This window comes from Limanda limanda, chromosome 23 (genome assembly GCF_963576545.1).
Source record: "Limanda limanda chromosome 23, fLimLim1.1, whole genome shotgun sequence".
Taxonomy (NCBI): Eukaryota; Metazoa; Chordata; class Actinopteri; order Pleuronectiformes; family Pleuronectidae; genus Limanda; species Limanda limanda.
In genome coordinates, this window is record NC_083658.1 from 3183888 (window position 1) to 3197084 (window position 13197).

The following is a 13197-nucleotide window of genomic DNA, read 5'->3' on the forward strand; positions in this document are numbered from 1 at the left end:
AAAATGATTCATGAATTTAAACCTGAAATAACAAGTATTATAGGTTTTCCCCCAGAGCAGCAAACAACAAAGTTCATTTGAAGGTAAAAGCACAAAAACAGACGCGTCTCCAGTCGGATCTGAACATTTTCACTTGTGAAGGATCCCGTAGTAATTACTGACTTGATATAGTGAAATGAATGAATATTCATTGAAGATCATTTCCACCGCAGACAGTCGTGCGAGTTCTCGTTTCAGTCTGGGGGATTTTGCCTTTTTAAAGTTTCAGACTTTGGCTGTGTAATGACATGAGGTCTTTTATCCGCTCCAATTTATTTTCCATCAACCGGTGGCACGCGCAATTTCCTTTTGATGATTTCATGATGGGGCCCCATATTCATACCGATACGATACAAGAAAACCTCCCAAACTGTCGTATATTTAGATAAACAGACGGCATCATTACCTTAATTTCCTTGGCTGGTGCTGCTTCCTCAATGGTTTTTTCATACTGCTGCTTCAAAGCCTGAGTGGAAACCTTTGGTGGGTCCTCTCCTCCGACAAGCATAACTGAATTAGACACCAGAAGAAGGCTGCCTCATTAAGTCATTCGTAGTGAGGGAGCTCAGGGGGATTGGACAGAGAAATAAATCATTTCATTAAAAACCTGAGTAGTTTTCATTTTCTGAAACCATGCAGCGGTGATTGCCCAATTTCCACTTTCCAATATTTTACCTTCCTGACTCTGCCCTGATTAGATTTGCAGCTATGCAATGAATAGGAAATCATCTGCACTCCCGACTCATTTTCATAGCTCATCCCTTATTCAGCCACGGTGGGAACAACCATTAATACACAGGACACAAGCAGCGCTGTGATAAAAAAAAAAAAAAGAAAAAAAACGGGAAAATTACAATATAAAAGGCAGGAGCAGAATAACCTGTTTCATTGTAATGGTTCCCGTAACTGCCGGCCACATTGTTATGGTGGATTCTTTGATCGTGGACCACCTGTGAAAAGAAAGAGGAGAATCATTAGTATACGAGTCGTGCTGCTGCATCTGCTTGGAATTACAAGCATAAGGCAACATTTCTAGATAAAATGCAACGTTAAGTCCTGAAATAACCAGCGGGGGGGACGCAACACAGTACTTTTACTTCAATACTGCACTTTGTGTCTGTGGTACTTTAACTTGAGTAAAACAACCAGCACCTCTTGTTGAGTGTGGAGGATTCCAGCGGAGGGGACGACTTCTCGGGAACTGCTCTTCACGATCACCTCGGAGGAGCTGGACACTTCCTGTCAAACATTAAAAAAAGGAATATCATGGTTTTTATCTTTCCATATTCACTTATTTATCTGAATCATTGATTTCACGTTTTCACTCAAAACCCTGAGCTGTTGCTTGGACAGATTTCCTGCGCTTGAAAACCTCTTCTCTCTTCCCGGAGCAGCAAAATCCAAGATTTCAAATAATGAAAAGCTAATTTTGTCAGCACCTATCTTGAATACATAGGACAAAAACATAATATATGGAAAATCCTCCCAATGACAGCATGACCTCACACAAACACCCTCATCCATGAAGGCACAAAGAGCCGCTGTGTTTTTATGACCTTGTTATTGTGAGCAGTAAGAATCAGCTGCAGAGTAGGTAATTTCTTACACCGTGAAAAGGCTTCATAAAATCCCTGTGTGGCTGCTGACAAATGCTTCTCCATTACCGCGCCGTTTCCTAGGGAACTACAAAGTTTCTGTTCCACAATAAAAGAGGACGTCAGTGTTGGAGAGAAACGGCAACAGATTACAACAACTATATAAAACTGCATTGAGCCATTTCCTCCAGTGAGATTCACGCAACGTGACGAGGATGAAAGATATCGGAGCTCCTATCCGCTGCTGTTAACATGAAAGATACATGGAGGCCGGGTGAGTGTGGGGGGGGGCTCTGTACTTCTGAATCCACTTATGTCAGTGTAATGTCTTCACTGATGTACGACCAGTTTTAAAACAGGACTCAGGATATTACACCTGTGAGGAAACCCGAGTGGAAAGTGGTTTTCTGCTGCAGCACGGACGCATAACTCCATCACGGTAACAGACTCAGACACTCCCAAAAAAAAAAAAAAAAAAGTAATGTAAAATTTAGCATTCAGCAAGATCCTCGTGCACTCCACTTCCTGCCTGAACGAGCAGATGGGGGGAGAGCGCATGGAGGGGCAGTATTGACCTTACTTCTCTGAGATCCGGACACATCCCAGGCAGCTAATGCGTTCTGGCAGGCGCTGCGTGACAGAGGCGGAGAGACGGGCCCAGTTCAAGGTGCCCTCTTTGATTTGAAGATGCAATCAGAGCCAAGTTTTTCCAATAAAAAGCCGCAGAAAAATGTCCCTCTCACCTGTCGTCTTCAGTATATTTGACGAATCATAGTCTAGGTGACATTTCCACAGGAATGTGAGTGAGCGTGGTTACATTCTGACCTGGACGGATCTCTGCTGGAAGTGAAACTGGGTGACGCTGGACTGGGCCGATGAAGACGTGAACTCCTGGTTCTCAAACTGTCTCTTCACGCTGGCCAGGCCGCCGGGCAGCGAGCACGCCTCCGACTCCTCCATCATCATCTGTCATCAGAGCAGAGAGAACACAGGTTACAGCCGCAGCTCACGTTTTAACACACAGGAAACACACTGGGAACCAGCTCAAAGGCCTGAGCCCGGGTGGTTTTCTTTTTAAACGTGGTGTTAATGCACCAAATCAGAGATTAGATGGAGCTTTTAGCTGTCGGCTGTAAAAAGCAGTAGGGAAGGTGATGTAGTGCTGGTAACAGCTATACAAAATACTGAGACAAATGCAAAAAGGTCAAATACATATTGAGTAGCAAATCAAATTTAACTGCAAGATGAATAAACATACGCAAGTAATGTAAAGTGATTTATACCTCTACTATATATCATATCAAATTATATCATACTCTTTGTATATTATTTGTATATATTAGTCTATAGACACATATTTATACATGTGTACATGTTATTATTATTATTATTATTATATTTACTATTATTATTATATATACTGTTGCTGCCATTATTATTACTATATACTGTTATTATATTGGTATAATTACTATCATATATAAATATATATTATGTTATATTATATACTATATATACTGTACTATTTTTATATACTGTCTAACAATAACATTACCATCATATCATCAGTACTATTACCATCATCTTGCCACTGCACCTTATCTACCTATTTATCTTGTGTTTCTGTTTTTTAATTCTTTCTACCTCAATATTTTTTATTTTATTCTATTGTATTGTATTTTATTGTATTCAAATATACCGGCTGCTATGACGACTTAATTTCCCGTCGGGGATGAATAAAGTAATCTATCTATCTATCTATCTATCTATCTATCTATCTATCTATCTATCTATCTATCTATCTATCTATCTATCTATCTATCTATCTATCTATCTATCTATCTATCTATCTATCTATCTATCTATCTATCTATATATCTATCTATCTATCTATCAATCTATCTATCTATCTACCTACCTACCTACCCACCTACCCATCTATCTATCTATCTATCTATCTATCTATCTATCTATCTATCTATCTATCTATCTATCTATCTATCTATCTATCTATCTATCTATCTATCTATCAATCTATCTATCTATCTACCTACCTACCTACCCACCTACCCATATATCTATCTATCTATCTATCTATCTATCTATCTATCTATCTATCTATCTATCTATCTATCTATCTATCTATCTATCTATCTATCTATCTATCTATCTATCTATCTATCTATCTATCTATCTATCTATCTATCTATCTATCTATCTATCTATCTATCTATCTATCTATCTATCTATCTATCTATCTATCTATCTATCTATCTATCTATCTATCTATCTATCTATCTATCTATCTATCTATCTATCTATCTATCTATCTATCTATCTTTCTATCTATCTATCTATCTAAAGAGACGTTTTCTGTCTATTTCCAACTCTTTCAGATGATTCTCATGACTTGATTCTTTAAACAGTGAAACACAACAGTCCCCCCCCCCTGCAGGACTAGGAGGACAGAGGGAGACTGTCTCATCTGTATGGAGGAGGCCGACTTCACCCGACAAGATCTGGGCAAGAATCCACACAGATTATTTGATAAAATAATCTCCGTCTGGGATTCTCAATTACTTTGCTAATAATTTATTTATATACAAAGCTTCTGCACACACACACACACTATAGCTTGTGGAGAGAGAATTGCAATATATAAAGTTTGTGCATGTGTGTGTTTGAGAGTGAGTGTTTTTCTTTCTTTATAATGCGAGTGAGGAGTACAAAGCAATTTGCAAGTTACAGCAGAGGAGTTTCGTTCGGTGGTATTTCGTGGCAGAGCCCCATGTTATCAATATTTCACTACGTCAGGGTCCAGCAGCTGCATCGATGTGGCATCAAATCCACATCCCTCATTTAAACTAGCAGTCACACAACATCCCTCCAGGACGCATGAGGCCATGTTTGAATACGGAGTCTGTTAAAATCGCCCATAATGAGAATGATTACAACCAAATTAGACATAAGCACCGAATTCAGTCCTGGAGAATCCCACACAGCTGATTTGGTTTGTTTGGTTACATTTAGAGATACGATAAGAATGAGGTTTGAACTCTGAGTACTGCAGATGCATTCAAAACATGAGGGCACCATGACCTTTGACCTTGAGCCCCCAAATCTTTTCAGTGCAAAATGATCCTTTGTACCACGTTTGAAGAAATCTGCGAAATAAGTTTAACCTTTCTATTAATGGTGGTAGAAGATTTTGGATTTGATTAGGTTTTTATAATATACTACTTTTACTTTATCTGCCTAAACATAGCTAGAAAAAGGGAACAAACATTGCAAATTTAAGAAAACAAATATAAAACACTTACAAAATGTAAATTCTGTGCGATAAGTCATCACGATGAGACTGTTTGTTGTTGTAAATTAGCAGCTTCTACATGATACCCTGGGTAATTTATCATTTCTGGATGTCAGACCGGACAGACGCAGAGACACATTGTCAATCGTGTGGACACGCAGACAACAGCTGCACAATGTGGGGAGGGAAAACAAGACCCACATGCAGATCTGTCGGGCAAACAACCCCCCAACACACACACACACACACAGACACACACACCATCCACTCTCAGCTGTCAGCAGCCACCACATGAGGCCTGACACCGAGGATCCACTGATGGAAAAGGGAAAGCTGCGGCAATCACCGGCCTGAAGTGTGGGTTGTTGGGGAGGAGTTTCTCTATTGGTGTTATCAGACCATCGAGGGTTTGTTGAATTGGTCCAGTGCTCGTTCTTTTAAGGATAATTACAGCGTTACAGCCATTACTAAAAAGCAACCAGCCTCTCGAGGCTCCTCTGCGTGATGTTAACATCTCGTCTGCTCTGTAAAGCTCGGCCTCAAGAGGCTGGTTGCTACGCAGCCCTGTGGCTACATACCGCTGCACGGTGGAGCTTTGATTATAGCATCTATTAATGATTTTATTTTGTAAATTGTAATCTCTTTTTTTCTCTATATTCATATTTTGAAAACGTAATATTTTGAATTATAAAGCAAAGCACAAATGGCCCAATACGGTGTCAGAGGATGGATGCTGGTTCGAGTCCAGAGCTTCATGGTTTTAATGCAAATGAGCAAACAAGTGTGCGACTGGGTTGTCCTGTCATGCACACAGTCACCAGAGGGGGGCAGCACCAGTGTGACCTGACCTGATGGACATTGAAAAAGATTTGACTTTAACCCAAATAAATTATAAATAAAATACTCGTCCTTCTTACTGTCTTATATTGAGTCTGTTACAATACAAGTGTATTTTCATATAATTTTTCTTCCTCCGCACGTATAACATCCGCCTGCTTGTGATATAACAGTATTGTGATGGAGGCCACAGTTTACACAGGGACAAACACACGTGTTCCAGTTGGCCAAGCTTTATTTTAGAAACAGAGCAGACGACCTTGGCTGACTAACGGCTCACGCAGTCGGACTTTGGGTTTTACAAAGTGCGTGGCGGCTCTTCACAGCCGCGGAGGATCTCTGTCCTCGGTACATGGATGTTCAGAAATGAAAAGTATGTGGCTTCATGTGGAAGCTTCCTCACATTACTGACACAGTGACTGACGGTTGTGTGTTTTTCCTTTTAAACACCCTTTCTGCAACAAGGTGTGTGTGTGTGTCTGTGTGTGTTTATGTGCATGAGACTCTCCCTGCATGTGTGTTTGATTAAATCAGATTAAAAAGGTGACTTCTGGAGAAATATCACTCTAACAATTCAAAAAGAATTCAATAAAAATCAAAAAGAAACTGCTCTGGCTTTTTATGTTCCAACCATATTGAATAACGCGTTGCTTATTCAACAAGAAATGACTTGAATGTGCACCTTACTGAATCAGTGCCTGGATGTTGGACATAGAATTGTCCCCTCTGTGTGAGTTGTGGCCCCTGACTTAGAAAAACCCTGGATCCACCACTGGGTAGATGTAAATGCGATGGCCACTCAGACCCTGCCGGAGAGATTTGCAGTTAAGTATCTTGCCTAAAGACACTTGCAGAATGCAGACTGGAGGCACCAGGGATCGAACTATTGACCTTCTGGTAAGTGGATGACCCGCTCTCCCCCCTGAGTCACAGCCTGGCCTGCTAGGTGAGCTTTAGGGTGCCCTGTTAAAAGAGGATAACAAATGCAGAAAAATGGCCCCAGTGAATGCTATATTATAATTATATAAGACATTATTATATTGCTGCTAATGAGACTAATGATTAGATAGTGGGCTCGGTAGTTTAGAGTGTTTCCCTGTCGGGGGGGAAATGACCTTCACAAGATGAGAGGTCATGTGACGAGTCATGGGAGAGGGGGCTCGTCTCTTCTGTTGAATTAAATAATGACTTTGGGGTTTGCTCAGAGAGGAGAGCAGACGGATGAAACTGAATCCAAAGCACAATATCAACACATGTACTGACGAATGTGGCAGAGATCTGTTTGCTGACATCTGGTATTTTACCACTCGGTGATTCAAACATGAACACACTGTCGTCCATTTGTTTTTGTGCAAACTGCGTAATAATTTGTTTGTGCGGATGATGTGGAAAGATTAAATCGGCTGCTCACCGACCGTGGGAAACGCTCTTTGTCGATTTGCAGCAAGTTCATTTGAAAGTAAATATGTTCAATTATGTTCCCTGTTTTTGTTTCATACATTGAAATTATACTTATATTTTTACCAGATCTACTAGTAAAATAAACCAACTTAAGTGTACAGTGGTTAATGGTGCTCATAACAACATCCGCCTCCATGTTAACAGATGAGAATATAAAAAGGAGGTGAAGCTAATTATATTTTATCTTTCTTTATATAAAGTCCATGACAAATGTTGTGGAGTAAAAGTGAAATATTTCCCTCTGAGTTCAGCGCTGGAGACATTGAAGGTCACAGTGACTCAAGTGGCTCCAGCTGAAGTGAAGCCATTATGATTTTCTCAATGCATGCTGGGAAAGGACTCAAACTGCCATCCTGTGTGGAGGCTGTATTTTCCTATAATCTACTGACTCCTTCCTCCATTCAGCAGGACCGTAGACTCACCCTGGGCGTTTCTAAACCACACAAATGTGGCCATAAACATCAGCAATGTATATCACACACTGTCACATTAATGGAAACACGGCCGAGTCCACGCGTTGTATACGACTTGTGCTCCGGGGCGACTTCCTCTCTTTCGTCTCTGGTAACATCCTGTGTGTGTTATCGTCTTACCGCAGCGGAGGAGGAGGAGGAGGCGCTGGTTTCTTTTTGGGACACGGCCGCCTGATACATGGCCAGACGCTCTTTCACCGACACCGGCTCGGCCTCCTGGTCCTCGGCGCTCGGGACCCTGTCCTCCGGATGTCCTGGGCCACCTGCAGCTGCACACACAGAGAAGCACAACCCGTTAAAATGAAGACGAGCATCACCTCCATCGACAAACTAAACTCCGAGAGATGACGCTGATATTCTCCACCTTCTTATTGCACTCAGCAGATCTTGACCTTTTTTAATCAGGCTTTTGAGTTTACGAGTTTTCTGTCATCACTCAGCGAGAATGACCCCTTTAAAATATGACATTATTACACCGCTGCCTCTTAAATACAAGGAAAGGAAATAAAAGCAAATCAGAAGCTTGGAATCCAAAGTGTTAAAGCTTTATTGGTGTTTTTTGATTTTCCTGATCCCGTCCTGAGTCAGAAGACGACCCAGTCAGAGGCCGGCAACCAAACCAAACCCGCCGCTCATCAATCACAAAGCACCACTCTACGTTGCACGGCACATCCCTGCGGAGAGCCAATTAGAGGAGCCCATTGATTCTACATTTGACTTTTCTGCGCTACAAAGCATCGTTAGGCAACAGAGAGAGAGAGGGCTGCGTTGGAGCTCGACACACTCCCACACTGGACCTTTCAGCTTTCAGCTTCTCCTCTTTCTCCAGGCAACGGCACCGTGGGATGAAAGCGCACCAACAGAAACGATTCGCTCTCATTATGTGCTCACACTCTGACCTTTTGACACTTTGGAGAGTCGCCCTCGTGTTGTGTTGTTTTCACGATATAGGTGCTCGCGTTATATCGTGTGTCTGTGTAATTTGGGCTCAAAGTGCGGGTGAGTATCGCTCTGATTCGTGCTTATTTAAGACGTGTTGCAGCAGCTGCTCCTGTGGTGAAGGTCCCCTCGCTGGAGTCGTAGAATGGAGATTAGTATCACATTCACTGGATTAGTACATACCACAGGTTCATGCTCGGCTGCGTAGGAAAAGATAGCTTGATGCTTCTCTCTCCCACCTATAGTACAACCTGACCCTGGCTCCATATAGCTCCACGTCATCAAACTGAAGGAGTCAAACACCCACTGGTATCGATCTCTGTAGTTGTAGAGATTGATTTTTTATCTCGACTGTGTAGGAAGTTTAATAATATCTTAATATTAGAGATAGACGACACGACTGCTCTACGAACGTGAAGCCAAAATATCTTGATCTCCCCCGACTTGACCACTTGGGAAACCAGGCCTCCTCCATGTTAGTGGACGGGACATGGACCAAACTGAAAAGTCAAAGTATACACATCATATTAATAATGCTCCAAATGAGCAAAATGGCTCCGTTTGTATCCAGAATATTTAAGCTTCAATCCTGGAAGAAGTGTAGACCTGGAGTTCATGTTGACAGAGGCCACAGTGTGTGACCACAGCTGTGCTGAGTCACGGCTCCTGTTTACACGTCGACCTCTGAGCACACGGAAAAGCTGGAAAGTGCAAAAATGGAGGAAACGTTGCAAAATCCACTTTTACATCCTGATGAGAAACAGTGAACCATCTAATTGTTTTGAATGAATTATTAACTGCAGGTCAACTTCCTGGATGCCTTACCCATAGTGATACATTCTACTGAGAAAGACAATATGTTCCCTACTAGCTGATGTTTGATCAATATTCATCAAAATCGTGTTTCCCTAAAGAGGAGTTTTCTGAACCTCGCTCTCTGCTGCATCTGGTATGTTAGTGTGACCCCTTACCCATCGGGGGGGGAGAGATAAAGCTGCCGGAGACAGGAGCATCTGAAAATAACCAGCACATCCTATAAATATGGGTCAGAAACCCTACACCTGAGGCTGCGGTGTGAGCGAACGCCAGCCCGATGACAGCAACACAAGGATAATGCCCTCCTTTATCAGCCGAGATACATGTTCACGTCATGGTCTGGAGCTGTCACAGCGCTTAGGATATCTCTGGCTTCTGAGAATGGGATACAAATGTGCCATAGCATGGCGGTGAGGTAACCAGGCTCCAGCGGGAGGAAGATAAACTCTGTCTTTTTATAAACAGGCTCCGTCTGCAGCGTCATGTTCCTCTGAAACAAGGAACAAGGAGATTCACGCAGAGAGGAGGTGTGGGCACGTCAATGAAATCCCATATATTTAGTCTTTTACGGTTTTATTATGTATATTTATCTTTTAATCATGACTATTTATTATATTCTACTTTCTTTGAGTCAAATTCTAGTTTAGATTCAAAATATTTTATCATTTAAATTTTCCTTTATTGGCGTTTTCTCTACTATTTATTTCTTTTGTATGAATTAGTCTCTAAATCTGTATTTTAAACTCATTTCTAAGTTCTGTTTTTTAACATCTTAGGTTTTTTTTTATTCCATTTGAAAGGTTCTATTTAAATAAGGTTTGATTGATTGAGGGTCGTGATGAGGACATTTTTACGTTGTTATGGTTGGAATCAGGTTGAGGATATGTGTAACCCAAACTCTGGCTCCTGTTTTCCTCCTCTCACAGTTTTACAAGTAGCATCTTATCTCTTTAAGTCTGGCACCGGGTGGGGGGGGGTTAATGGAGGCGGGTGAGGCCCGGGAAACAGTCAACAGGGGAGGTCATGCTGCTGCCGGTATGCATGACTCAGTCTCTATATTGAGCCCGTCCACGGACCATTGACCTCCCTGTCAGTGCTGAGGCGGCCAGCAAGAGTGATGGGGTGTAGGGTGGCGTTGGGGGGGGGGGGGGGGGGGGTAAGGGGGAGAGATGATCGAGGTGCACCAGGAAAGAGAGAAGAGGAAGAAGAAGGGACTTCAGAGTTGATAGCATTGTAGAGCAAAAGTTAAATCAAGGCCCACAGGTTTGTGTCAGGAGGAGGTCGTCTCCTCATCGCAGAGGAACCGAGGGACCGAGGAACCAAGGAACCGAGGAACCGAGGAACACAATTCTCTGTTCTGTACTTACTGACCGAGGCGTTTGACAGGGGAGACGAAACCAGCCGCGCTAATTGAAATGTCAGCCATGCAGGGTGATTTCTTCCTCACCGATGAGAGCAAAACAGGAACAATAATTGAGCTGTCAAATCCGTCAGAAGAACTTCTGGACCCGGAGCCCGGGTTCCCCTGGAGTGCTTCCTTGTGCTATAAGGCTACGCACTTTGATTCGCTGTGCTCTCAGAATATTCCGGATCCTGCTGATTATATCCTGTGGAAGGAAATAGGAAGTGCCAGCTGTGCATTTTATGAGAAAACCCAAACCCTCGTGGAATCACAGAAAACATATTGCAATATCACATCTCATTTCGATTTGATATTCCGACACAAACCAAGCCCTCCGCTCTCATGTTGTTGCTGATTTGACGCAACAGATGTAGCCCGAGCACATCGAACCAATTCATTACGAGGTAAAATGTCATCTACCGCATCCAATTTGTCTCCTTCCACTTCTGCTTAGATGGGAAATCTCATTGGAAAGAGCTTTTACGAGAGCCAACATCTCTTACCTCCTGAAACCGCGCAGGTCGCTCTTCACGTCAAGCAGCGGTACAATCCAACAGAACAGAAAAGGGTTGTCTAGGAACTCCAGGAAAAGAAAGGAGCTTCAGCCCGACACAGAGAGCCGATCCTGGGCAGAGACGGACAGCGAGGCTCGGAGACCAGCTCCAGCTCCACAGCTCAGAGTGGCCCAGGGATCCAGTGACAGCTGATTTTATTTTAGAAGTCCCCCTTCGTAAAAAATAGGATGGACGTGGGGGAGAGGGTAGGTGGATGTGGGTTGGCTTTTCTTAGTGTCAAGTATCAAGGTACCCAACATGCCCTTAACCTTATGTCACAGTGGACTTATTGCACAGACGTCCCACACTGTGAGCTGGAGAATAGGAATCCATGCAGCAGACTGTGGGGAGACGAGTGGCATTTGGAATCTCTGCTTGTTAAATATCACGGTGTGACATTTAATGATTAACTCCACATGCAGTCGATGGGCGAGTGATATTATTGCACAGATTGTAATAAACACTTTGGATATCGTGCTTATTTGCTTTCTCTGCCATTAGGATTCTGGTTTAACTAACGTTTCTCCCTGTGAAACCCTGTTTTGGAGTTTGAACCTTTCTGGACGTTAACTCTCTGCAACAAATGCAGAATGTCAGGGTCTTGCTGTGCAGAAGCCTGAGAATATTGAGCAGAAATCCATTGATGATAAAGAAACACTCAAGCAGTTAATCGATGCTTGGAAGGATAGTAACTCATATTGATATTCTTTCTTTGTGTTTCCTCCTTTCCTTCCTCCGTTTTTCATCCGTCTCTCCTGGACATATGTTTCCCTGAAGCGGAGTCAAAGGTCCTCTTTAAAACAAGTGACCTTCTGTTTGTGTCTGATCAGCCCGGGGCCTTCATTCACTCTTCCTCAACCTACATCCTTCTTGACAATACCGGGGAGAAGCTGGCTTACATAACCCTGCAGGAATCAGGGCATGTTTGACTGCTCTCTCCACATTATTAGCTGCGATCATGGCTGTTTACCGAACTCACATAGGAAACACAAGGTGTTCTCCCCCCCCCGCGAGGTGCCGCCGGCAGCACATCGCAGGAGAGAAGCGTGGTTATCAGGCTTGTGGAGGAAGCTGCACTCTGCTGATAATCCCACTGAAATTGCACATGGATTTCCTGTTCCTAAAGTGGAAAATAAACACACGGCTGCAGACTGCCTAATGAAGGGACCTGAGAAGATCCGCAAACAGAGGGAGCTCACACACAAGTGAGTGGAATAACTCTCGGAAAATTGAACGCTGAATGCGATTAGCACAGTTTTTGTTAAAGTGAGTAGAGCAGCAAGGAGGCAGAGACACATGTGGGTGACCAGGGGGCGCTGGTGCAACCGGGAGCAGCACGGCACCACGTGGACGAAGGACTGAATCTGAGGTCCATCGTGCAGTCGCCTTCCACGGCCTCCACCACATGGATGCATGAGCTCCATAAACAACAGGGAAACTGAGAAGATAGGGACCCATGTTCAAAAACCTAAATATGTTATCAACAGGCAACACACGTATGGAGGCGCAGCAGCCTCTGGAACATCTGTGCAGCCGGTTTTAGTACAGTGCAGAAATTGAACATAAAATGAGGTTTGGAGATTTATTAGCGTTTATGAAAACACACAAGGTCAATTAGTTGTCTCGTTAAAAGATTCATAAAATAAATGGAGGTATTCAAGCTGTGCGTTAACGAGGCAGGAATTTGAGGAGGTGTGAGCGAGCACCTATTCAGTGGAGAAACACAAGAGAACATAATCCCCTGGAGTAACGTTTATGTGGGCGTTTCATT

General features: G+C 43.0%; 1 protein-coding gene across 1 annotated transcript in view; it reads right to left on the reverse strand.

The window, feature by feature from the left end:
• xirp2a (xin actin binding repeat containing 2a) overlaps window positions 1–13197 on the reverse strand; it is a 40270-nt gene that overhangs the window by 10048 nt on the left and 17025 nt on the right. Inside the window, exons 3-7 of the mRNA XM_061067341.1 lie at window positions 7836–7984; window positions 2460–2600; window positions 1192–1278; window positions 920–989; window positions 446–549 (exon numbers count right to left, since the gene is read on the reverse strand). Coding sequence (XP_060923324.1) covers window positions 446–549; window positions 920–989; window positions 1192–1278; window positions 2460–2600; window positions 7836–7984 — 551 coding nt within the window. The remainder of the gene's footprint in view (window positions 1–445; window positions 550–919; window positions 990–1191; window positions 1279–2459; window positions 2601–7835; window positions 7985–13197) is intronic.